General features: G+C 38.5%; 1 protein-coding gene across 1 annotated transcript in view; it reads right to left on the bottom strand.

Moving 5' to 3' along the window:
- P3H2 (prolyl 3-hydroxylase 2) overlaps positions 1-27,140 on the bottom strand; it is a 150,089-nt gene that overhangs the window by 9,617 nt on the left and 113,332 nt on the right. Inside the window, exons 2-13 of the mRNA XM_058730834.1 lie at positions 24,083-24,235; positions 22,947-23,136; positions 17,512-17,643; positions 15,275-15,417; positions 14,849-14,938; positions 12,522-12,562; positions 11,168-11,262; positions 4,892-5,019; positions 4,013-4,108; positions 3,396-3,546; positions 2,401-2,518; positions 1,347-1,422 (exon numbers count right to left, since the gene is read on the bottom strand). Of these exons, the coding sequence (XP_058586817.1) occupies positions 1,347-1,422; positions 2,401-2,518; positions 3,396-3,546; positions 4,013-4,108; positions 4,892-5,019; positions 11,168-11,262; positions 12,522-12,562; positions 14,849-14,938; positions 15,275-15,417; positions 17,512-17,643; positions 22,947-23,136; positions 24,083-24,235 (1,413 nt within the window). The remainder of the gene's footprint in view (positions 1-1,346; positions 1,423-2,400; positions 2,519-3,395; positions 3,547-4,012; positions 4,109-4,891; positions 5,020-11,167; positions 11,263-12,521; positions 12,563-14,848; positions 14,939-15,274; positions 15,418-17,511; positions 17,644-22,946; positions 23,137-24,082; positions 24,236-27,140) is intronic.

A 27,140-nucleotide genomic window follows, 5' to 3' on the forward strand; every position in this document is an offset into this window, starting at 1 on the left:
GGAAATAGCTTGAATAATGCAAAATCCTTGAAGTTTGTCAGATACATGCCTCAACTATTTAGATTTTGTATGGAAGAAAGATACCATTTACATAATCCATTTACAATTCAATTATCTCTTCCCTTGGAAAACATGTTTCCCTACCATGGTGTATGTGCTCTGGCTTAAAGTCCAAAGAATGCTGGCTATATGGCCTATTAACTCAGTAGACTGGTTTTCCAGAGGCATTGATTTGCTTAGGAAGAGAGTGATGGAAATTAACTGTTGATTTTTACCTATGAAGGTGTATTTAGAATCTCATCCAAAGTGTGTGTGTATGAATGTATATATATATCAATTTTCAGGTATAGGTTTACTTACAGTCAATCATATATATACATACGTGTGTGTGTACACACACACATTTTGATAACGAAAGGTCTAGAGCCCAATGCTCAATCCAAGTATATAGAACACCACATTACTTGAAAGCTATTCTGTAGAATCATTTGTCTAGCCCTAGGCATGGATGACTTAGAATTGGTGTTTTTTGGGGAGCCTGGGTGGCTCAGTTGGTTAAGCGTCCGACTTTGGCTCAGGTCATGATCCCACTGCTTGTGAGTTCAAGCCCCATGTTGGGCTTTGTGCTGACAGGTCAGCCTGGAGCCTGCTTCAGATTCTGTGTCTCCCTCTCTCTTGGCCACTCCCTCACTCATGCTCTCTCTCTCTCAAGAATAAATAAAACATTAAAATTTTAAAAAAAGAAATTGGTGTTTTTATCCTTCCATCAGACTAATATATATAATATATATACTATCTATAATATATACATATATGTATATATAAAATATATAGTATATATATGTGTATATATAATATATATGATATATATATGTGTGTATATATATCTTCTAGTCCATTTTACAGATGGGCAATTTAAAGAATATATATGATTGGTGATTCCATTTCTTTTTTTTTATTAAATTTTTTTTAAATGTTTTTATTTATTTTTGAGACAGATGGAGACAGAGCATGAGCAGGGGAGGGGTAGAGAGAGAGGGAGACAAAGAATCTGAAGCAGGCTCCAGGCTCTGAGCTGTCAGCATGGAGCCTGACACAAGGCTCGAACTCATGAACTGTGAGATCATGACCTGAGCTGAAGTCAGATGCCCAACTGACTGAGCCACCCAGGCACCCCAGATGGTGATTTCATTTCTAACATTTTATGATGTATACATTTATTGGGCCCCTTTATACCTCTTGAATTCTCAAGCTCAGATATTTGAAATCCAATAGTCTGTGAGTCCTCGGAAAATGGCAAGATTGAGATAAATGCTACATAAATTTGCCTGCATAGGTTTACTTACAGTCACAGTCTTGGCATCCATCTCAGTGAATATGAATTCTCCTCCTTCAAAGTCATCATTCATATATAGGAGAGCGCTATAAGAAAAAAAAAAGAAAAAATGTATACTATTATATGTTTACAAAAACATCATCACAGAATACTGACAAATGGTTGTAAACTGACAAGCCTGATTGGTAAGTTTCTTTTGAACTAGACATTGAAATAACCAACTTTCCTAACCCTAAAGCGTAAGTAAGGACAGATATAGTTTGGGTCCTACCCCCGAAGTATTTATTTGTTTCACTTATGCTAAAATTTTAATTCTATTTTAAACTTCAACTCACATTTCACTTTTTCCCAAGAACACCTAACTAGATTTAATCTACCCCTTTGCACCTGCCCACACTACTTACAACTCTCTTCTTCCCTTTTATGCTTGTAACTCTAAAGGATGCATTTTTCCCCTAAGTAGCTACAGAACTCCAGGAGGTGTGGTCTTGCCTTGAAGATAGGGGGTGCTCAAGAAATGTTTTTGTCTGGAGCACGCTGCGGTAATAATTAACACACTACTATATACATGAGGGCTATAACTCCTGACAATTCTCTTTACACACTTACATAACATCCCATTTCTTCCTCTGACTTTCCAGTTTCTTATGTATAAAAGGCTGACCTAGGTAAGTGGCATTGTAAGATCCCTTTGTGCATTGAGACAGCATATCCCGGTCTTCTCAGACTGAACTATACATACGACAAGGGATATGTTTCGGTGAAAGCCAAACGATCAAATAAACAGAACAAAACAAAAGAAAAACCCTTTAGTTTTTACATTAAAACAAAATGGGCACGTTGTGGATTAAGATGCAACAAAACGTTCTTGGAATTTTATGGCAAAAATATGAGATGATCACGTCGCTTCCTGGTTGTGGCAGCTGCTTCGGGAGCTTATTTGAGAATCTCTGCCTCACAGAGATGGATATAATGACAAGCAAAACAGATCAGTTTTCTAGTTTCCATAGGTTTTTGATAACTGTTGGGCAGAAGCTTGCTTTAGAAGCTTGTGCTGGTTGTACCTGTAGTCCCGGAATGTGTAGGCAGGAGGCTCCTTCCAGCATTCATTGGCCTCAGGATCCAACAGGCAATTATCAGCATGGATGGGATGACTGAGGTCAGTTCTTCTCTCCTGCTGACCTGCCAGAAAATGGAAGGAGAGAATGGCAGGAAAGCAGTAACCTCTAACAGCAGAGCTGACAACCGGACTGTCTTCTCCTATCGCTGGTGCCTTTTGGAAATTTTTGGAGACATAAGTAGACCCAGATAGATTTAAGAACCAGATAGGCAGTCAAGAGACTGGTCTTGGTTTGGTGCAAACTTGATGTAAAACCTTGGGCAAGTCACATCTGCCTGTTCTGCTATAAAAGTTTCCTGACATAAACATACATAATTGAATTGCCCTGCATTCCATGGGTTGTACTTCATGTAGGGCAGAAAAAGGGGAGGGGTGAAATGAAAATGTAAAAAAAAAAAAAAAGATTCAGCTGAAAGTTCACATGTTACATGTTAAAGTCTTAAAGTCTTCTCCCATGACACTGTCTCTTCCCTCCTACTCAGGAGGTTGTGGAAGAGAAGATCTAGGGACGAAATAATGACAGCAGGGAGTGAGGCAGTCTCTGCCTTTTTAAGAACATATCTTTCAACAATCCCTTCATCTTCCATGCTTCTACTTAATGCTTTTGGATGCGAAGGGGGACCGTGATTTCCAGGTTCCTGATTCCCTGGAAGGTAAAGCCTAAAGCAGAAAAGTATTTCTCTGTGTGACTTTAAGCTACTTGCTTAAATGGACTTGAAAGGAAAGATAGGCAGAACAATGGTCGTTTGGAACTTTAGGTGACCAAAAAGGAGTAAAAGAAGGAAGGGAAAAGTAAGGATTAGCAAGCTTCTTCTGTATAAGGAATTTGGAACTTTGCTAAACCATTAGTCTAAAATGTAACAGAGCTTTGTGTTACATTGTTTTCTTTCTCATGTCACTGTGGGTGGAAGAGAACAAGTTCACACTCTGGAATCTTACCAGACAGGGCTGTTCGGCAGACCATGTGTGTATAGGAAAAATACAGGGTTGAGTTCAGCATGAAATAGGATTCTACAATCTTTCGAGCCTTCTCGCTGATGTCATAAAACAGACGGGCACTCTTCAGTGGGACTCGGCCTTCATAACCAAACTGAAGAAAAATAAGAACACTAAATAGCACTGGGTTGATTGGAAGACTTGAGAAAAACAGACACTAGGTTTCAGTAAGGCAACAGAGGGATGGCATGTCTGCATTGACTAGTGGGAATACGATTACATGCTTGTGGATTTGGGTTAGTAAAATGAGCCATTGAAAGTCACCCTTCCTAATCACAAAGGGAACACTGAAAGCTAATCTCTTCATCCTCTCTCCTTTAGAGAACTATCCTCTTTCTCCCCAATGATGCCTCTTGAGGTACAGGATAATCACGTGGTTCAGTATGATTTCACCATTGGACCAGGAGCTCCCTGAAGACAGGGGTGTTGTATATTATCTGTCAGTTGCAAGTTGATGAGATATAAAGTTTGATAAATTGGTGACTACATGAAAGGATCTAAAACAGAAGGTCCTGGGTTGACACTTAGGAACCCAAACCCAAAAGAAGCTATGACTGTACTTTGAGTGCTTTCAGGACAGTGGCACCTTCAAACTTTTCATTGGGTGTATGGGGTGAAGTTTTCCCTCTGTATCCATCACCAACGAGCATGATTCCCTGGAAGCAATACACAAGAAGATGCTTTATTAATAACAACTATGAATTAATAAGGTCTCCATTTTTTTCCTTGACTGCCAGGAAGCTAAGGACCAAAGTCAATACTCAGAACCATCCCTATTTTGTACCACGATGCTGGTATCATTAATTCTTCCAATCAAAAGAGATATCTTTATTTAAACTTTACATTTTCCTTACAAAATATCACTTTTTGTAGAAATGGGTAGAATATAAATGATTAATATATTTGTTTATTATCAATTAAAATAGGGGCGCCTGGGTGGCGCAGTCGGTTAAGCGTCCGACTTCAGCCAGATCACGATCTCGCAGTCCGTGAGTTCGAGCCCCGCGTCAGGCTCTGGGCTGATGGCTCGGAGCCTGGAGCCTGTTTCCGATTCTGTGTCTCCCTCTCTCTCTGCCCCTCCCCCATTCATGCTCTGTCTCTCTCTGTCCCAAAAATAAATAAAAAACGTTGAAAAAAAAATTTAAAATAAAGAGATTCTCCCAGTGACTTTATATGGTAGCCAGGGCATGTGCTGAATGGCTCTTGTTCTAGGTATGAAGCCACTAACTACCCCAGATCCATTCTGTGTCCAGATCTAGACAAAAGTAAGATAATTCCAAACAAGGCTATGAAAATGCTCCCACAGTCAATGTCCCTGTCCTAAAGAAAGTAATATTTTAGATCTGGTTCCTGACTCCAAGTGAGCCCAGGACCAGACAACTCCAGGGCTCATGCCAGGCCAGCCCAATATCAGGCAACCCTCCCTCTCTGGTCCTCACACTGGCCACGCTGTGGAGCTCCCGGCACTGTTCTTCCGACAGGACGTTATCCAGGAGAACCCTCTGGGTCCCGTTCAGCTGCTCTGAGTTATAGACAAATGTGATGTTCTCGTAGAGCAGAGGACCACCTGAAGGGACAGAACACATTGTCTTCTCTGTTACCTCTGTTCCCAAGGGTGTGAGCACACAGCACCCAACAGTTTTCAATGTGAAATTCATGAGACTACATTTGCCCATGAATGCTTAAGAAGGCAAAGACAATTTGGAAGCCTGATAAATTCAATATGGATTCAGGAAAAAAGACAGATGTCTGACTGTCAGGCTTCTCCATGGCATCACAATAATATCAACACATTTGTTAGTATTTGGGGTTTGATAAACCATCTTTTCACCTGATTCCAGTGATGAGCCTATAAAGTAGACTCTGAATCTCACAGGATTCTCTGTGATGACTCTGATAAGACCTTCCAGAATTCTCTGGGCAACAGCACCCACCCTTCTCCACAACCCTTGGTCCATAATTCTGTTACAACATCACATGCAATTACTTGATTACATGTTTGTGCACCCACACATGAGATACACACCTCAGTCTCACTTGTTTGTAGAGAAATGTCTTCACTCCACAACTCAGCTGGTAAATCCATCACCAGAACAGTCACACCCAAGCCAGCCAACTCCTTCCCCGTCTTCTTCCACCACTTAACTGACTCTAGATGGTCTTATTTTTGGAATGTTTGCTTTTCTCTGTTCTCTGGGAAAATCTTTATATCATTTTCTTTGCACAGGAAGGTTTCCTATAGCCACCTGCTCTCTCCATGAATAGAGCCCACATCTTTATGAAATTAGCCCATATAGGCTTTTCAGAAGGTGATGCTCTGGGGTCATGTTTTAGGTGGTAGCTTACAAAATCTAGACCTGACAAAGCCCTTTCCTCACAGACATTACGACTGAAGGACAAAGCCTCTGCTGGTGAGGAAATCTTCAGATGTAACAGAGTACAACCCTCTTGACCAGAAAACCGAACAGAAAAGAAAAACAGGTTTTTGCTCTTTATAGTACTCCAAAGGGACCTGACGCAGGTGCTGTCAGTAACAACAGTTTGGCCTGGATGGAGGCACTGGGGGGTGGGGGAGCGGGGGCACAGCTTCTCCCTTCTTTCCCCAGTCAAGCAATGGTCACCAACCCACTGGCCTAAAACACATCAGTTAAAGAAGGAAGAAACCAGTCGAAGTTTCTGTCTATTCTATTTCTTGAAAACAAAACCAGTCAAAGTTGGGAAAACAACAAATTCATTAGTCTAGTTAGGATGAAAGAGTCCCCACAGCCCACAATTAGTGAAGAGACAGTGTTTCTCAATCTTCGGTAATACACAGTTATCTGTTAAGGAAACGTCCCCCAAGGAGGGGCAGGGCTGACACATTAGTTTGCCACAATTTTGCTTCCGTGCTTACAATATGATAGAACTATGAATGGTATATTTATCCTCAGAGTTTCCAATAACTATAATTCCAAAACTGATTCACAACATTAAATAAAAGCAAGACCATAAAACCAACTACATTCAAGTTAATGATCTTAATGAAATGGTTAATGTTATTTTGCAGAAACAAGAAAGCTACCTTCCATGTGAATATTCTACTAACTGATCTGGCCCAGGTTCTTTTCAGCCAGCATGCTTCATAGTATTTTTGGTGTGTAATGACTCATTCCACTGCAACTTTTCTCTGTTGAAATTACTATGAAATTGTAGTGTTCCATGATGAATTTGGGCCTTTATCTGGTCCTAATACATTACTTACCAGTTTGTTCTACTTCATTTCTTGTCAGCCTTCAACCACTGAAGTATTACTAACTGGTGTTGATGTGACAGTAACTGCACCCAATGCGGTATGAAATCTCACGGTAGTACTTGGCTATAAGGTCGTTATTTACATGACCCACTAGGGGCCACATCAAACCTTATAAATACAGAATTTCTTGGATTCCAGGAATATAACCACAAGTTATAATTTCAATACCAATCTTTTGGATGAGTTAAAAAAAATACACATAAATACACAATTCAGTGCCTTTGTTTCGCAGAAAATTTTTGATGAAAAAAGAGTTTCTTGATCAAATGTGTTTGGGAGCACTAGGTTACGTAAGATTTAAGAGAATTTCTTAGAACTTTTAGTATCTACACAGGCATTATGAATATCCTGAGTATCAAAACAATATGAAGCAGTTCTCACCATTAATCTTACCCTGCCTTCCTTCCCTCCCTCCCTCCTTTTCTTTCTCCCTTCCTCCCACCTTCCTTCCTTCCTTCCTTCCTTCCTTCCTTCCTTCCTTCCTTCCTTCCTTCCTTCCTTCCTTCCTTCCTTCCTTCCTTCCAGCAGAAAGACTCTAAGATGGCCCCCTAATGATGACTGCCTCCTGGAATTCATGGGCTTGCATAATTTGCTTTCCTCAAGTGTGGGTGGGGCCTTGAACTTGCCTCTAAGCAACAGAATATAGAAAAAGTGATGGGATGTCACTTCTGTGATTGCATTGCATGAGAATGCAACTTCTATCCTGCTAGCAGACTCAGTTTATTGCCTTCTCCACTTGCAGTTTGATGAGGCATGTGGCTGCATTAGACAGACTCATGTGGCAAGGAATGAGGCAACCCCCAGTCAACAATCAACTAGGAACTGCACACCTCCATCCACTAAGACTTTCAGAACCAAATTCTATCATCTGAGATTGGAAGATCATTCCCTAGTCAAGCCTTAAAGAGACCCCAGCCCTGATCAACTACTTGACAGACCCTATGACAGACCCTGAAGCAAGGGACCCAACTAGGCTATCCCCATATTCCTGACCTCAGAAACTGTGGGAACTATGGCATAGTTAATGCATGTTATTGTAAGCTGCTACATTTGTGTTATTTTTTGGTAGCAATAAAAAAACAGTAGACCCCCCACACTCCCGGGCAGAACCTCTTAACATAAAACACAGGTTGTTTGAGAAAGGCTGCTCCAATCTCTGCAGCTGATTAACATTTGTTGCCAAATTGAGGCAGTTTCTCAAATATCTGGGAAAGTAAACTGGATATTCCACTCCCATTTAGAAATGTAAAAGAGATGGTCTGTCAACAAGCAAGACAAGATACTTGTAGGTTTGCTGAAAAGCATTTTCTGATATAAAACCCAAATAAAAATGGATGACTGAATAAGGGTTTAGTGAGCTCAGTTGCTTTGTACTTTGTCCTATTTTTTTTTTCCTTTTCTATGCTGAGAGTGTATTACTTTAAATATAATTACCTTATTTTCAAATATGGCTTTAACAGTTACTAAAACTAAAACATTTAGAAAAATGTCCACCATTATCAAGCGCTCTATAAGTATTTGGTATTATTATGTTGATTATTACAGTATTATCATCAAATATGCCTGGTATATTGTGTTATGTTTTGACTGAGGCATCTTAATAAGCATAAGAGAGTATATTTTAAAAAGTGCTACTGGGATATCGACAATTCCCCCAGGCATGCCACATGGAACACACAAAAATCAGGTGAAGAGACAAAATGCAGCATGGAGTCTTAACTCCCTACACACCAATAGGTTCAGGCAGAATCTGTTCTAGATATCTGCTTTTCACGTAGTTAACAGAATCACCACTAAGCAGAGAGTTTTATACAGAGCTTTCCTACGCATGCATGTAACAGAAAAACAACCAACTACCCAACTATTAACCAAAAGGAAAAAAAAAATAGGCAAAACAAACCCTGCTATCCAAAAATGCACATCTAGCAGCCTACAAATGACTAGTAGCACACCAGACAGAGGAAAACATTGAAATAAAAATAAAAATGTGGTCCAATAAATTGTGGTTCCTGGGGCCTGATTTGATGGCTTCAGCCAACTCTTAACCACAGCTCAAGGAGATTTAGTTAAACAACTTAATTCTTCTCTCATTCATAAAGTATGTGCCTGGCTCTGACTCTCCGGTTGCAATAAAGAGGGATCGTCTAGGAAAATATTCCTTTGTGCTCACTGCCTGTGGCTCACATGGCAGGAAGAAGCATTTGACCGTAAATATTACAACATCATACAAGTCACAACAGGGATGTGCTGAGTAACAAGCCCTTATGTGAGCATAGCCCTTTACGGTTTACAAAAGACTTTTTACACTGGTCTTCTGCAAAAAGTTGCAAGGCTTCTTTCACAGCCAAGGGTCATACAGCCCAGAGACACCAAGTCTTTAGTCATCCATCACAGCACAGCACATCAGACTAGTTGATTCTGGAAAGTGGGACTCCTGATTCCAAGTTCAGTGTTATTTCTACTATACTGACTGGGATTATTATGGAGCAAGACCTTTGGAGACTGGTATTGAAAGGAGAATGGGTAAGTGACAGATGGTTTTAGTGAGAGGAGAGGCACGTTCCATGGACTGGTGTCACTCTGGGATGTCGTCCTGGGTCACTCCTGCAGTGTTTAAGAGCCATCCAGTTGGAATACTACTAAAAACTGTTAGGTAACCAGAATAGATGACGATGGCTTTGTGGACGATGAGAAAAGCTGAAACGTATTCTATATGGTGAAGCATGCATCCTTTCTCGCCTCCCTGACATCTTTCAGCCAGACTAAGATATGTAAGTGTTTTCTGGTTGGGAACTTTGCCTCTGTCTACCACTACCACTGATTTAGAAACTATGTAGATCTCCAGTGATTACACAGAAGGCTTTCCAGTGGTTTCCCAGAGAACATCGTAAGAAGCGGTAGCCCGTTCAACTAAGCAAATTCTAGAGAAAGGACAGAATTTGGTAGCCCAGCCAATCACGGTCTCTCTCCATCCTGTACAGTCTCCTGCTCTACTCTTTATACCAGCCTTCCTAGTCAGGTTCTGGACATCAGAGTGCCTGGTAGCCAGAAAAAAAAATGCTTTGAAGTTTGGCAACTATCCTGGAGGTTCCCAAACATCCACAGAAAAGTGCTGGCTTATTGGCATGTACTTCCTGGGTGATTTCTCAGCTTAAAAAGCAATGTGAACTCTGGCTGACCATGAAATTCTCTGGCATTTGTAAAACAGCTCAGGCTTTGTGGCTGCAGACTGAGGTCCAGGTCAGATTAGATGAGCATATTATCCTGTTTACTGCCTCAAACTGACTTGGAAGCTAAGGAAGGAAAAGGCTGGGAAATGTGAGAGCTAGAGAGAGCCAGAAATTTTCAAATCAGCTAGAGGAATGTGCTGACATACTCTCTGGTTGGGGAAAGGAGAACTGTACTTCTCAATGCAGGTTTTTAAAGCCTTCTTATCGTGCATGTATTTAATCAATAAAGGATACACTTTGGATATCTAGACACGTCTATGTTCCATCTCCAGGTAAGGAAGAGAAAATGGGCTTTGGATTCAAATGCCTGGGTTCAAATGCCTCCTCAACCTGTTAAGAGCTGTTGAGACACCAGGCGAGTCACTGTGTCTCTGTGAGCCTCACTTTTCTTGCCTGTGAAGTGAGGACACTTGTCTCACATGAGATGCTTTCAGTATTCAAACAAACAGTGGGTAACTTTGCTTGAAAATTCTAAAATAGATAGCTATCATAATAATTGTTAAGGGTCACAACTGAGTACCATCACTGGGGTCAATAACTTATTATTATAACAGTGTTTAGTTCCATTTATAAACTACTTTTGACAACACTCTATATATGTTTGCACTAATTTTGAGCTGATGTAAATAGGCATATGATGTTCTGCTCTATCTCTGTGCCTTTCTTCCACTTGTTTTATCCAGCTGAACAGCCCCCTCCACACCTCTGTCAATTCACTAGAATCTACTTATCACTCAGAGCCCTGCTCAAGCATATGTGCCTCAGGCATCTTAGGTTAACTCTTGTATATCCATATGACCTGCCTCTTCAAGTTCCCCTGATGCAGTCTATTCTGCACTATCTAGCACTCACTCACTGCACAACAGAAGGAAGCCCTGGGAACAGTCCAAGCCTCAGGTACTTAACCGAGGGTCCCAATGATCATTCAATCCCTGCCCAGCTCACGGGATTCCTGTGGGAAACAGATGAGGGAGTGACCTTGGAAGCATTTATATTGAAAACCAAAGGCAATGATACACAAATCTGAGACAGTCTTGTTTTTAAGGCTTGCTTTCAGAATTTTATAAATGTCCTAGCTTAGTCCTAACTCTTTACTTTCCAGAGAAAATGGTCTCTTCCTTAATTTTAGTAAGAACTAGCCAAGTCTCATCTCCTTTCCCTCCTGCTGTAAGTAAAAGTGCACAGATACTTACCCTCTCTTAAGTCTCGATCTATCTTGGGTGATGATTTTTTCCCCATTGACAATCCATGAACTTCTGCCCCCTCCACGTTCACTCCTGAAGGGACCCTGCCGTTAAAAACAGTTGGAATTGAATTTCTCACTGCATAAAGATGCTCAAAGACAAAAGTCACCTTACTCAGGTAGTCTGTGACTCCATATTGTGTATTTTTGTTTTGCACAAGTCCACCTGTTTTTCAGGATCAAATTAACTGCCACTGTCTCCATGAAGACCTCTATTTCCTCAAAGACTGTGCTCTATTTCACTTCTCTAAATCTCCTTAGCACCTTTTTTTTTTTTTTTTTTTTTTTTTTACAGTTAATTGTATCCATAACTTTATCCCCTTGGGATTAGACATTAAGTCTCAACAGAGAGAAAAGAATTATCGTGTGAATCTTTGTAATGTTCAGAGTGTTTTATTTTTGTCTGGAGCAGAGTGCATCACTGAACAATGACTGAATAGAAATAAACCGAGACCTAGTGTAGTGATTCTCGACTATTCCAAGAAAGAAGACACAAGTTTTAAACTTGGCAAACATCCAGATCATAGCAATGATGTCCTTTCAATATCCATGGATTGAATAAACCCAAATAGGCAGGTGCACTCTTAGGTATCTTCTGATAATTTTAGGCCACCCAGAGGTTGAAGCCTTGAAGCCTAGTGAAAGACCACAGAATTTTGAATAGGAAGATCTCAATCTGCCAGTCCCTTGCAGTGACACTCTGAGAGAGTCCTTTGTCTTGTCAGAACCTCAGTTTCTGAATTTGAAAATGAATAGGATAGACCATGTCATCTCAAACACGTAACTCCAACGTTCTAGGATTCCTTGAACTGTTCATAACATATACATTGACTTTTCACTTCTATCATTTAGAAAAACAAGGTCCCTTCACTTCTGGTTAGATTAGCTCCACCTAATATTTTAGCTTGCAGTGAAACTTTTTGAGCTTCTTGCTTTCAAATGCAGTAAGACAATTCAGCATTAACAAGAAAAAAATTAAGCTCAATTCTGTTAATAAATCACAAATAGCATCCAATTTTCTCTGATTTAGAATCACAGAATATTTCGCCTTCAGGGATCACCTGCTCCAACCCCTTAAACTGGAGGAAAAACACAAGACTGGGAAGGAAGATAAATCACTCAAGGTCACACAGAAGTACAGGAAGAGCTGGGACCAGAAGGCTGAGGAACTAATTCCCAGTGTGGAATCTTTTAATTATGTATTTTTGCCTATTTCATAGAGACAAGGTCCTTATAATGAGTATGAATCTAAGTATTTCTCCTCATTAAAAATAAACAGATTGTGTTCTGAATGAAGAACTCACCGATTCTCATCCTGTCGTCCTCCATATCGGATCCAATAATTCTGTTTTAAGTTAAAAACAAAGAAACAAACATAAAAACCACTTCAGTAGCTTTATCACTAAAACATAACTCACAAAAATAAAATATACGCTTAAAACACTCAAAAGACCTAAATCATTGGGAAACTTGCACACTGTATAAAGATCCAGTAAATAACTTAAACAGATTAATTAAAAAAAAAAAAACAGCTAAAGTTGATGCTATTTTGGCAAAGACAATATGCTGCACAAATGGATTTTTTAAAGTAGCATGGAATTAGCCTAAGCATTTATATTTTTTGTCCAAGAAATTATTTGGAATTTGGTGTCAGGAAGACAATTACATGATCATTTAGTCCAACTCCCTTATGTTTTTTGAACAAAACAAACACACAGAAATGTACAGCTTGATTAATCATCTGTGTAGGATCATAAAATGACTTTTTCTGAAGTCTCTTCGGAGAATGAAATTTTAAGAAAATAGTAAGTAGGGCTGGTTATAAGTATGTTAAAAATGTTTATTAGAGGGGTGCCTGAGTGGCTCAGTCAGTTAAGTGCTGGGCTCTTGAAGTCGGCTCAGGTCATGATCTCACGGCTCCTGAGATCGAGTCCCATGTCGGGCTCTGCACTGACAGCATGCAGAACCTGCTTGAGATTGTCTCTTCCTCTCTCTCCCTCTCGCTCTGCCCTTCTCCGACTTGTTCTTACTCGCTTACTCTCTCAAAATAAGAAAAAAAGAGAAATGTTTATTATATATTTTAAATTATCCTAATTTTTTTTAATGTGCCAGTAAAAACTGACATAACAAAGACAGAAATGAAAAAAAAAATATGTTACAAATAGGATATATTACTAATAGTGCTTTAAAAAAAATTTTAAATGCTTATTTATTTTTGAGACAATGCAAGAGACAGAGTGTGAGTGGGGGAGGGACAGACAGAGGGGCACACAGAATCTGAAGTGGGCTCCAGGCTCTGAGCTGTGAGCACAGAGCCCATAATAGTGTGTTTTATAAACATATGATAATGTACATTATATAAGGAACTTATACGTAGTTAACCAACAGGTAAGCAAATAAAAAACAGGTATGCCCAGATAATTCAAATCAGAGGAAAAGTAATTAATAATAATATGTGAAAAATTTATTTTTGCAGGTCATCAAAGGAATACAAGTTAAAACAACAATGATATACCATTTTGTACCTAAGAAATATGAATGATTTTAAAATGTTATTTCCCATTGCTGAGATGTTTGTAGTAAACTAGTACTTAAAAAAAAAATTGAAAGAGAGAGATAGAACACGAGAGGGAGAGAGAGGCAGAGGGAGAGAAAGAGAGAGAATGAGGGAGAGAGAGAGAAAGAGAGAGAGGGAGAATCTTAAGCAGGCTACATGTTCAGTGTGGAGCCCAACAAGGGGATTGATCCCACAACCCTGGGATCATGACCTGAGCCAAAATCAAGAGTTGATGCTCAACTGACTGAGCCACCTACGCACCACAGTAAACTGGTACTTTTATGAATTGCTAGGACCAATGAAGGTATGAGAAAACTCTCTTAGAAAAGCAATTTCAACAACTTTAAAACTTCTCATATCCTTTGATGGCAGAATAATCCCACTCCTGGGAATTTATTCATAGTTCAATACAGAGAAAAATGCTTCCTGCGTTAAATATGGTAGAAAAAAAGTCAGAAACAAAACAAACGCTCAGTCTCAAGAAAATCGTCATTCATTGCATGTCAATTCCACATATGCAGCTAAAAATGATTTAAAAAGGTATAAACATGTAGAAATTGCTTATGAAACCTTAAATAGAAATCAGAACAGAGATCTCTCTGTACCACAGTGCAGGTTCTGCAAAAAGCGTGTCTTCACATGCAGAATGACCGGAAGTGGACACGGACAAGTGGAGGAAAGTCAGCACAATGAATAGTAAAATGGAGATCGATTTTGTTCTTCAGCAGGGATTGAAGTCTTTTAATGGTTAAAATGTATAAGAGAAATACAAAATGTTGCATCCAGAGTTCAATAAATAAAACCATCCTGAGGTAAATGCATCAGGTACAAAACACTTCTCCCCAGAAAAGTTTGCTTTTGACTTTGAGTCTCAGTGCTATGGAGATCTGTTAAAGTCTTTTAACATTTAGCATACACATTGAATAAACATCCCCCCCAACTTCCTGGGTTTTGTCAATGTAAGGCAAGAGATTGGAATTTTCAGTAATTGAAGCTGGGAAATAAAATCATAAATAAGAAGTCCATCAAATAGTTCTCTAAAGAAAACGTTTTCTTGTTCCTCTTTGCTCTTACTGGCTCTGTGTATGAAAATCCCAGACCCTCTGCAGCTGATTTTATTAGTTCCGATTCCAGTTTATGACGCTTCACAAACATTGCCAAATCCTAGAGGGAAAAAAAAGTGAAAGAAAAGTTTATATTTAAATAACAGTTAAGAAATAGGATAAATGTTCAAGTGGAAATATTTTTCATTAGACAGTGACATATGAGCTAAAAAAAATATGCACAGCTACAAAAAAAAGTCTCCATCTCAACAGATTTTCACAAGCTATCACATATGAGAAAAATATGCTCCTGGCATTAATAAGCAAAGTACAAAAGAACTGAATTCTACAACATTTACTGAATTGCTAGATAGCTTTAAGAGCGGTGCTACATTTTTACCAGTTCTGCCCAGTGCATCTCACAGAATGCAGTTTCCTCTCAGGACATTGGTCTCACCTCTCTGGCCTCAATGGATGCTGGGTCACTGCTGTCATCTAGCAGGCTCTCATAGTAATCCACATTGTCTAGTACATCCTCATCATCCGGATGGAGGAGAAGATAAGCTTTAGCACACTCCAAGGCTTTCACATATTCGCCAACTGAAACGCCAGAGAGCTGCAGCATTAGAGTTAGCCTACGTCCATCTAGAGGATTTTTAAGAAATCCAGAAACTGTTAGAGGTCAGCATTCAACATGAATAAGAGGGAAGACAAGGTAAGGCTGGAGAGCACACACAAAAATAGTCACCAGTTAAAACAGATTCTCAAATACAGAGAAAAAACTGATGGTTGTCAGAGGGGAGGTGAGGAGGGGGATGGGAGGAATAAATAAAGAGGATTAAAAGGTACAAACTTCCAGGTATACGATAAATAAGTCACAGACTTGAAACATACAGCACAGCAAATATAGTCAATAAGATTGTAATAATGTTGTTTGGTGACAGATGGTGACTACACTTATCATGATGAGCCCTGAGTAATGCATAGAATGGTTGTATGCCTGAAACTAATGTAACACCATATGTTAATTATATTTAAAAAAAAATAGCCACAGACAAAAGGAAAGACATGATTTCAGGTGTTTAAAAGGTACTATCTTTGGTCTGCTTTGGTGCTAGATGTTTTGCATCAATTATTAAAAGTTTCCACCTGAAGATGTTTGCTACAACTTATATCATTTAATAGAGATAAACAGAGCAGAATTTTTGGGAGTGAATTCTGTGTTTGTACTGAGTTTGACAACATGATATCTAAAACCAATTTCAGCAACCACAAGTCTGTTGATTGCTTTTAAACATAAGGAAAGATGCTCAGTCTCTCTTTCTCAATTAGATACATAGAAATTAAAACTAATTAGAGATAAAAAAAAATTTCACCTAATGGATTGGTGAAATATCTAAAATTTCCCCAGTATATTCTATTGATGGGCAATGAAAAATGTACTCCATATGGAAGAAAATGTGGCAACATCTATCAAAATTTTAAATGAATAAACCATTCAACACAGCAATTATACTTCTAGAAATTTGTCCTATATATATATTTATGTGTGAATGTGAAATAACTTACATAAAATGTTATTCATTTGATCCTTGATTGAAATAGAAAACTGTAACAAACAACACAATGCCCATGAATAAGGAGACACATAAAATAAATTATAGGACAATGATATGCTGCTATAAAGAAAAATGAGTGAGGAAGATCTCCATGCACTGACACAATTAGGTAAAACCATATAATATTGCCAAAATTTGACCATTTTTAACTTAAGCAAATGGCAATTTCATAGGCCCAACTTACTAAAAAGCTTTAAAATCTGGTGTGTGTGTATATGTATATATATATATATATATATATATATATATATATATATATATGTGTGTGTGTGTGTGTGTGTATACATTTTTTTAATTTTATGTATAAATAATCTCTACAGCCAATGTAGAGGGCTCAGACCTACAACCCCAAGATCAAGAGTCACATGTTCCACTGACTGAGCCGGCCAGACACCACCGATACATATTATTCAGTGAAGAAAGCATCGTAAATAACAGTATAAATAATGTGCTACCTTCTATGTATAAGAGGGGGAAATAAGTTGGGGTGTGTGTGTATTTCAAAGAGATAAATCAGAAACTGGGTCATAGGGCATGAAATTGGGTTGCGGGAAAAAGGAAGAGAAGGAGGCTTTTATGATATTTAGTCTTTGGACCTATGAATATATGACTTTTTTTTAAGTTTACTTATTTATTTTGAGAGAAGTGCAAGTGGGGGAGGGTCAGAGAGAATCCCAAGCAGGCTCCACACTGTCAGAGCAGGGCCCAACGCAGGGCCTGATCTCAAGAACTGTGAAATCATGACTTGCGAGGAAATCAAGAGTTGGACGCTTAACTGACTGAGCCACCCAGGCGCTCCAATATATGACCTTTTAAAATTAAGTAGAAAAATTCAATTTAAAAATCATGTAAACTGTCAGCCTAGTATAACTTGCAGGGCATTATCACAGCATTTGCCCACTTGTGGTTTCACCTGCTCTCATTGGCCTGAGATGCAGTGATATGAGTTGAGAGCAAAAACACATTAATCCCCACTGCCTCAATGGTAAACTGAGAAATACAGAAGAAAATGCAATGTCTGTAATGACGAGCAACACCCTTCCCTCAAAGGTCTTCAGGATAATCCATGCTTTACCTCGATAGTAGGCAAACTGTAGGTAGTCATAATGCAGGGGAAGAAAGTTCTCAATTGGTGAGAGGCGGCCAGGGCGGGTGGCAAGCTCCCTTACGCATTCGTGCTGACAAACCAGCACCTGCATATAGTGATCTGGAAGACAAGAGTAAGAGGTGGGTCCCTCCTGTCTGCCAGAGTGTCCAGACTTCAAGGTCAGAGCCATAGTTAATGTAGGGCATTCCTCACTTCACCACACTGCTAGAGTGATCTCATTATTATCTTCATTTTATGAGCAGAAATCGTTTTCACCAAGGAAGTAAGTGACTTGCCAAGGCCTCCTGATCAGTGATCACTAAAGTAACTAATAGTAGATTCCAAATCTTCTGGACCCTGATCTTTTCTCTGTACTGCACTCTCCCCTTCCGTGTATCTTTTTTCTACATCTCCTGAGAGCGACACAGGCCATCTCACCCCACCCATGCCCTGCTGCTGATGTATCTTTCCTGTTTAATAACTCTGGGGCCTCTTTTTGGATACTGGGTGGCCTGAAGTATTCTGGGTGGAGATCGGATGTTCAGATCCTGGTCATGCTAAGGAACAGTTGAGAGGAAGTAATTGCCACACAGTTTGTGTACAGAAGAGAAGCAAAGATGCTTTTTCTCCTTAACATTTCCAAGAACTTTTCCTAAAGGGGAAATAGAAAAAAAAAAAATATATATATATATATATATATAATTTACATCTATTAGTCAGGAACCTATTCCACTCACTTACAAAAGGCTCTATCACTTGAACATTGGAAATTCTAATACCATAGAGACTGGTAAAATAGGATAAGGAGGAAAACTAAAGAATTTGGATACACACTCTGACTCTTTGTTCCCCTTTATTTGCTCCCATCCTTCTCACTTACAAATAGGATTCTCCAGTGTAGAGATTGTCACACTCCCTCTAGCTCTGGGCTCTATCTCATCCAAGCATGAGCTGAGGAAACACAAGTGGCTAATGTCCCAGAGAAGCAAACATTTCCTACATTTTGCCCCAATTATTTTTGCAATGAAGATGGAGACAATCTTTTCCAGATAGAGGAGAGTTTATTCATGCTTGTGCAGAGCAGATTCTCATGAGAATGACGATAAAAGCTTCTGACATCATGACTTTATATTTTATTACCACAAATATCTCCTTTCAGAAAGGTTCTCTGTTGGGTGGAGTTTGGCTTGTATCTTGATGACTTGAAGAGGGACCTCAGAACACAACAAAAAGGGTGTTTTCTGGTCTGTAGGAAAATGCGCCAGTTTTTGCACAGTCTGGCTAACTCAACCCAACGTGGCACAGCAAACAGAATCCCTAGAGCCCACTGGTTCTTAACTACAGTTGGAGGCTGGGAGGGGAAGAATGAGTTCTATTTGTTTAGCATCTTATAAATAAATAGCTATATAAAAATCCAATAAATAGTTGTTTTATTTCTTAGGAAAACAACAAACAACCTTCAACTGTTTTGTTCTTAGTTACTTGACCATTGGCATGTCTCTTACCTTTTAATACCCACTCCTCCTAATTCCAAATGACAAGCAAAAGGGAGAGGTGGAAAACACACCCAAAAAGAACGCCAAATCTGAATGGAGGTATTTTTCAATGTAAGATATAAATAGCAACAAAATGAGAGTGACGCAAGGATATTCTTTAGAGTTTCAACAAGCACAGTCATAAACAACTGCATTGAGAAGCCATTTGTATTTTTCTCCAATTTTTAAAGTTCTTCTAACTCTAAAAATTCAAATATTCTGACTTCCTAAATACATTCTGTATTTTAAAAGCCAGTTTCAGTCTTAATTTAGAACAGTTTTGAAGCAGACAAGAATTTACATACAGCTATGCTGTGTTTTATTAGTTGTATTTCTTTTCTCCTTTTTATATCACATGTTATTATACAATTATTAGGTTTTAATAAGTTTGAGATCTAAGTCACTTGTGTGGGAATACTTTTTAAAATTTCCTTCTCATAATAAATTGGATATGCATCGAATTCCCTAAAAGACTTACCGTATTTCTGTAATATACAATATTTGATTGAGTTTTAGGAACCATGTCTTTTTAAATCACTTGTCTTTACTGGAAGTGGGGGTAATGTTGGTGATAGGTGTAGTAAGCATTAAGAGCCTACATTAGGAGATCTCTATTTTTTTCCAGCAACCAACATATTATGATGACCTCGAGCAAATCATTAAATGTTTTTCTGTAAGTATCAGTTAGTTAATTTTCCTAAATCAGATGTAGGACATTTGTGAGAGCTCTTCAGTAGCTATTAATGGAAGCAGGTGTAGAGGAGATTGTGGGGGTGGAGACAGGATACATATCCTCCTTACACTACTATAAGATAATAAACTATAATAAAGGAAAAGGATTTCCAAATAAAAGATTAAGTGTAAGCAAATACTCAACAATTGAAATGTGAAACACATATAAAACTGACATTCAAATGAACAGTGCTCACAAAAATGTAGGCAGATGACTCTACCAGAGGCCTAGCAAAACAAAACCTTTGGGGAAAAAAATCCTCAATAATTCAGATATTTTTACTGATTTTAGGTGAATTGAGCTGGGTTTTGAGTAACTGATAATGAGGCAAAGAGTTCATCCAACAAATTGATTTCCAGTGTACTTTTTTTTTTCACTTTTTTTAATGTTTACTTATTTTTGAGGGAGAGAGAGACAGAGAGCACACAAGTGCGGAGGGCAGAGAGAGAGAGGACTCAGAATCTGAAGCAGACTCCAGGGCCTGGGCTGTCAGCACAGAGCTAGATACAGGGCTTGAACTCAGGAATCAGGAGATCATGACCTGAGCTGAAGTCAGACGCTTAACCAACTGAGCCACCCAGGCACCCAGATTTTCAGTCTACTTCTTAATCTGAATTTTAAAAGATGTTTCCTAAATGTCCCTCTCAAAGACCTTAACAATTTATGACCTACATGTTCAAAATATAGAGTATGAATAATCCTTTTAATCTGCAGTGTGATGATGGAAAGTTCATTTCCTTCTTTTCTCCCTCCCTTCCTTTTTCCCCTCCCTCCCACCCTCCCTTCTTTCTTTCCTTCCTTCCTTCCTTCCTTCCTTCCTTCCTTCCTTCCTTCCTTCCCTCCCTCCCTCCCTCCCTCCCTCCTTCCTTCCTTCCTTCCTTCCTTCCTTCCTTCCTTCCTTCCTTCCCTCCTTCCCTCCTTCCCCTCTTTTTTCCTTCCACTCATTGGTTTAAAAATATTTACTAAGCACCTACTATCTGCCAGTCAGTATACTTAGGTGCTGAGGACCAAGCAATTAACAATATAGAACATTAGGCAAGTAATAGAGGAAAACAACAAGTTTCAAAGTCTGTGAGTGAAAATGAACCTAGGAGTGGATCAAAGACAGAAAAAGAGAAAGGATGAAAATATACACAAGTGCACAACAATAAGGATGAATGTCCTTATTAAAGGTTTTGGATTTTATTTCAAGTGCAATGGGAGTCTTTGGCAGGGGGGTTCTGTGAACATACTTTCATTTTTTAAGAAGACTGTTCCGTCTGCCTACAGAGTAAAACCTCATCAGGACATGAGGGCCAGAAAGGCCCTCACTGTGAGAGGCTATCACAGTGGCTTTGTTAAAACATACTGTTGATTTGAACCAGAGTGGCAACAAAAGGGGTGGAGAGAATTAGGGAATCTTACATTCTATTAGGAGGTAGTATAGTTTAGTAACTATGCTAGCAATCATAGTTTGGTAACAAATCAGAAGAGAATAGCAATTAAGGTAAATGTTGGATTGGAAGGTAACATTTGGGATTTGGTTTGAACTCCTTAGGTGAGTGGTACTTTTCGTGGAGACCGAAAACCGTTGGCACTTAGGGAGAACAGACTCACTTCCATAATTTGCCTTTCTACAAGTATTGGTGAAGTGGAGCATTGTTTTTTATATATTTATAACTTGGAACACAATATGCACTCAACAGATATTTGTTAAACACTTATTATTGAATAAGTTATCCTTTGCCCATTTTTCAATTAAGACCTAAAACATATGAGCTCTAGAGTGAGATAAGCCTAGGTTTGATTCCCAACTTCACCTTTTTTTGTTGTTAATGTTTATTTATTTATTTTGAGAGAGAGAGAGAAAGGGAGAGAGACAGACCATGCACAAGCAAGGGAGAGGCAGAGAGAGAGAGAGAGAGAGAGAGAGAGAGAGAGAGAGAGAGAGAATCCCAAGCAGGCTCCATATTGTCAGTGCAGAGCCTGACTTGGGGCTTGATCCCATGAACCATGAGATCATGACCTGAGCAGAAATCAAGGTCAGACGCTTAACCCGTTGAACCACCCGCTGAACCCAGCCACCCCAGATTTCTAGCTTCACCCTAATCACATTGCTATGAGGTATAAATTCCTCAGACACCTACAAGAAGTTGTTTAGAGGATTAAAAGATATATAAATATGTAAAATGCTTTCTACATTGTAACTGCTATATAAATGTTGCTTATTATTATGACTATCAATAAATCAGAAATAAATTACCACTAATAATAATAATTTACAGGTTCTACTCAAATATTATGAATATTAACTATTTGCCTCTAAATATTTTGCAACTTTTTCCTCTTGTCATTTGTAATTCAGCTTAATTTATTGTATCTCTTGTATTATAAATCTTATGTAAAGTCTGTCTTTTCATATTTCTTGTCTTTTGTTATGCTGAGAAATGGTTTTCTTCTCCTTCCATTATAAAAATATTCTTTCGCATTTTGATCAAATAGCTTTATTTTCATACTTACATTAACATAAATAGAATTTATTTTTGTGTTTTTGCATATGCTTCCCACCATAAATGGTTAACTAGCCAATCTCCCCAATTATAATTCATATTACCTATTTTAAAAGCCACTTGGTAATATATTAAATTTTCATATATAATGAAATGCTCTTTTAATTAATTGAAGAAAACTACACAAAAGTATTCACTAATACACTGTTTACAATAATGAAAACCTTCAACGTCCTTAATATTCATCAGTAAATGAACCAGTCAATTATGCTTTCCACATATATTGGAACATTAAACAACCATTAAATACAATAAGGTAGATCTACATGTACTTACATGAGAAGAAGTCCACCTACATTGTTAAGCATAAAATAAAACAAAAAAACAAATATGCTGAAAATCAGTACCCATAGTATTGTCTTATTTTTATAAAAAATGAACTAATAATTATTGATAAATACATAAACATTTACATATGCATCTGAAAAAGTTTGGCACCACAGTCAACAACATTTAAACTAGGTAGATTTATTTATTGGAGATAGGATGGGCTAAATATATCTTCCATTTTTTGCAACATATACTTCTGTATTATTAGAATAGTTTACAGATTGCATGTAGTATTTCTATAATCAGGAAATAAATAAAGGGAAAAGTAAGCTTTACCTGCAATGGCTTCATAGAGGCCAGCTTTGTACCCTAAGTACTCATACTCTTCGAATCTCTGAGGCCCCTCACACAGGGCTCTGCACTCCATATCTTCACTGAAATATTCTCTTAAAGCTTGTTCAAAGTACTTGATAGCTAGCTCAAAGTCATCAGCCTCATAATGTTTAACTCCTGCACTGTAACTCTCCTGCAAAGAAGCAGAAAAATATTGGGGTGCTTGAATAGCAGGATTTAGACAGATTCAGGATCATTTGGGCAGGGGGCACTGCGCTCTTGTGCTGTGGAAGAATAATGAAGGGTTGTACTGGAAGACAAAAGGTAACTTCCATGGCTTCGAGTAATTGTAAATGAGATGGGAGTTACCAGCAAGCTGAATGCTGTGTCACCAATTTCATATTCTTCCTGAGCACGTGCAAGACAATATTTTCTAACCCCATCTGCATGTAGCTATGGCCATGCACCAAAGGCCAGGGAGATTGATGTGGGTGGCTGTGACGCATCCACTTTCCAGGGCTGGACCAATTTAATAATAATAATAATAATAATAATAATAATAATGATGATGGTGATGATAATAGGCTTCTGAAAATCTTCTTCTCTTACCCTATTCTTCAATTATCTTGGAGGTCACATATTGAGAATGGTGACATCTCCGGTTGAAAAAAAAAAAAAAGCCTTCAACTTACTGTGATTTTAAGTAAGCTTTCATTTAAATGAATAATTACATAGCTTTAAAATAATCAGAATTTTAAAAGTATAGGTATGATGGAAAACCACCTGGACTGGGAGCTGGGAAACCACAGTATGACCTGAACAATTCACACTGGCTTCAACTCCCATATGTAAAATCAAAGGGTGGTGGGGGCACTGACGTTCAGAGAGGGTGACAGATGTTTATATCACATTCTACTTTTCATCATATCTTACTTATTTTCTAAAGGTATTTTCATTTTCTCTCAATTTTTTTCAGCCCTGATAATGACAATATTTCATCTGAGAACTCTGAAAATATAGAACTATCACTGTATTGGAAACCGAGACTCAACCTGAAACCCCCATGCACAGGAATCTGCTTTGAGTCAAATGAAACTCAGGAGCACCTTCTGATTAGGGCAATGGTCCCCAGCGCTCACCAGATGTGGTTTGGCTTCTCGGTCTACCAACTGGAGTACTTCAACACCGGCCATTGTTCTGTAATTCTCGATGTTCTGCTGCATTTCCATGTGCTCAGGGTTGGCCATGAAAAACGTGTGGGCTGCTTGCACTGCCTTTTCCAGCTGGTTAAGCTACAGAGGGGAAAAAAAAAAAAAAAGAACCAAATGAAGACAAACATTTCTAACCCAGCTCGGTATTAGCCCAAGGACTAACAGCTAAAGTGGCAGGGCCAAGTTCTAGTTCATATTCACTATACACAACCCCCCATACTGAAAAGTGGGAGGGTAATAAACAGGGCTCCTAAAATGATATGTGGCAATCTGGGCTTTGGTGAAAATTGATACACATGCTCTATTCTAAGTTCATTCTTTTCCTGCTCTTTGCTGAGCCATCTGCATTTTCAGGGAAATTGAATCTTTATGCTTCTGTTTGTTTCATGATTGATCAAAACAGAAAGCTGCCGGGGTGCCTGGATGGTTCAGTCAGTTGAATATCTGACTTCAGCTCAGGTCATGATCTCACGGTTTTTGAGTTCGAGCCCTGCGTAGGGCTCTGTGGTGACAGCTCAAAGCCTAGAATCTGCCTTGATTCTGTGTCTCCGTCTCTCTCTGCCCCTCCCCATTCATACTCTGTCTCTCTCTGTTTCAAAAATAAGTAAAAACGTTAAAAAAAAAAAAACACGCAGAAAGCTGCCAGTGTGGTGCCACCTCTAATTCATATTTTTGACATTTTTATCTTGTATTTTTCTCTTCTTTTCTTTTTGTTCCTTTTGCCTTTCATCCTGACAATGGGAGTATAAACAAACCTATGGCTTTCCAGAGGATGGGAATGAATATACCTCTCACTCCACCAAATTTGTTAGCCTGCTCTAGAATGTGAAGAATACAAAACTAAGAGTAGTAGAAACCAATGCATAAGAAATGTTGAATACAGCACATAAAACTTTCTACCACACTCCTTTTTGATTGAAATATTTCATTCCAGACATATAACTTTGATTCTCATTAATATAAAAGAAGAATTTTTAATAACCACTCCATAGACACCACAAAATCCTCTCCTAAACCACACAATACATTGCTCTCCATGAAACGCAATGATGCATTTTTTTTCCAAGAAAATAGGATTAAATTTACTCAACCTGAGACATTTTGCCCTATGCTCTAGACACAGAAATGTCTAGAGACAGACCTGTTTGTTCCATAACAGAAAAGTGAATATTCACATTAGCAGTCTTTTTCATGGCAAAATTCAAATTATGTTTCATCTGTTTTGGAGTATGGTGACATGAAAATGCATTGTTATTAAAAAGTACACAAAAAAATCACAGAACAACATATAAGATTCAATTGAGTCTGCTTTTGACAGTCTTGCTACACAGATATTACTAAAAAAGAAGTACTGAGTTCCCAAGTCCCCAGCTACTGCCGTTCTGCGATAGATAATCTTAGTCCTAACCACAGAAAACATAAACTGCCTTATTTTAAGACCTAAGATCCTTAATTTTGTCTAATAATAGTTAAATCTCTTTTCCTCTTGAATGTGCCTACTCTTAGCTATTGGCCTTCCTTCCATCAAATCTTGTCTTGTCTGCTTTCCCTGTCCCCTTTACCTTTGTCCTCAATTCTGTACTCACAGAATGATTTCGCTTGTCACTAATTTGGGATGTGGTTTCTTTCTTAATTTACATTTTCTCAACTTCTCACATACCAACACAGATAAATATGAATTGTATGGACATCTACACAGTGATGAGGATATAGATATAGAGGAAAAACAGTAGGTTCTAAATTGGGTGTGGCTACACTTATTGGTCAAGTAAACCTGGAAAAAGTCATTTTAAACATTTGTGCCTTAGTTCTCCTTTAAGACAAAGTTCTCCTTTAAGACAAAAACCCCATACCACCATCTACTGCATAGGATTTTGGAAGGATTTAATTGTGTAATGTATATAAATGTGCTTCATAAATCACAAAAATCCTTAAAAAAAAAAAAAAAACAGAGGAGCCTGGGTGGCTCAGTCGGTTAAGCATCCGACTTCGGCTCAGGTCATGATCTCGCGGTCCGTGAGTTCGAGCCCCGCGTCAGGCTCTGTGCTGACAGACAGCTCAGAGCCTGGAGCCTGTTTCAGATTCTGTGTCTCCCTCTCTCTCTGACCCTCCCCCGTTCATGCTGTCTCTCCCTGTCTCAAAAATAAATAAACGTTTAAAAAAATTAAAAAAGAAAAAGAAAAACAAACCAATAACAGAGAGGGAGGCAAACCATAACAGACTCTTAAATACAGAGAACAAACTGAGAGTTGCTGGAGGGGAGGCGAGTGGCGGGATGGGCTAGATGGGTGATGTGATTAAGGAGGGTACTGGTTGGAATGAGCACTGGGTGTTATATATAAGTGATAAATCCCTGGGTTCGACTCCTGAAACCAATACAACACTGTATGTTAACTAACTTGAATTTAAATAAATAAATTTAAAGCAAAAATACATATTTTAAAACAAAAATTAAAAAAATAAATAAACAAAAATACAATTTATAGATGATCTGTTTCAAAGATATAAATATGTATTCAATAATGATGGTATAATCTATAGCTCCCATGGACACATAATTTACGAGAATATAGTAAGGTCTTCGTGGTTCGTGGAAACTGTCTTTAGTCAAGAGCCAAACTATAAATTATGAACAAAACAGATTAGCACTGACACACTCTGATTCTATATAGCACAAGCCATTAAAGTTGACAGAACATAAATAAATATTTATGAGTTTTACTTTCCTACCTTCATCTTCGGCTCAGGCTATTCCACTCACTGACTTAGAGAGTCTTCGTCCTTGGTCTTTTCTTACTGAAATCTAACAAATCCCATAAGGCCAAGCCTAAATCCTGTCTTCTCTAACAGAGCCTTTCTCAACATTCCAGCAACAGGCAAGTACAACAATATCATCTTATCCCTATTCCTCTACAAGCACTTATCAGACTCTTCTGTGCTTTGCGCCTACCTGAGTATATTCGTTTTTTTCTGGTAGAGCTCTTTG

Source organism: Neofelis nebulosa, chromosome 5, assembly GCF_028018385.1.
Source record: "Neofelis nebulosa isolate mNeoNeb1 chromosome 5, mNeoNeb1.pri, whole genome shotgun sequence".
Taxonomy (NCBI): domain Eukaryota; kingdom Metazoa; phylum Chordata; class Mammalia; order Carnivora; family Felidae; genus Neofelis; species Neofelis nebulosa.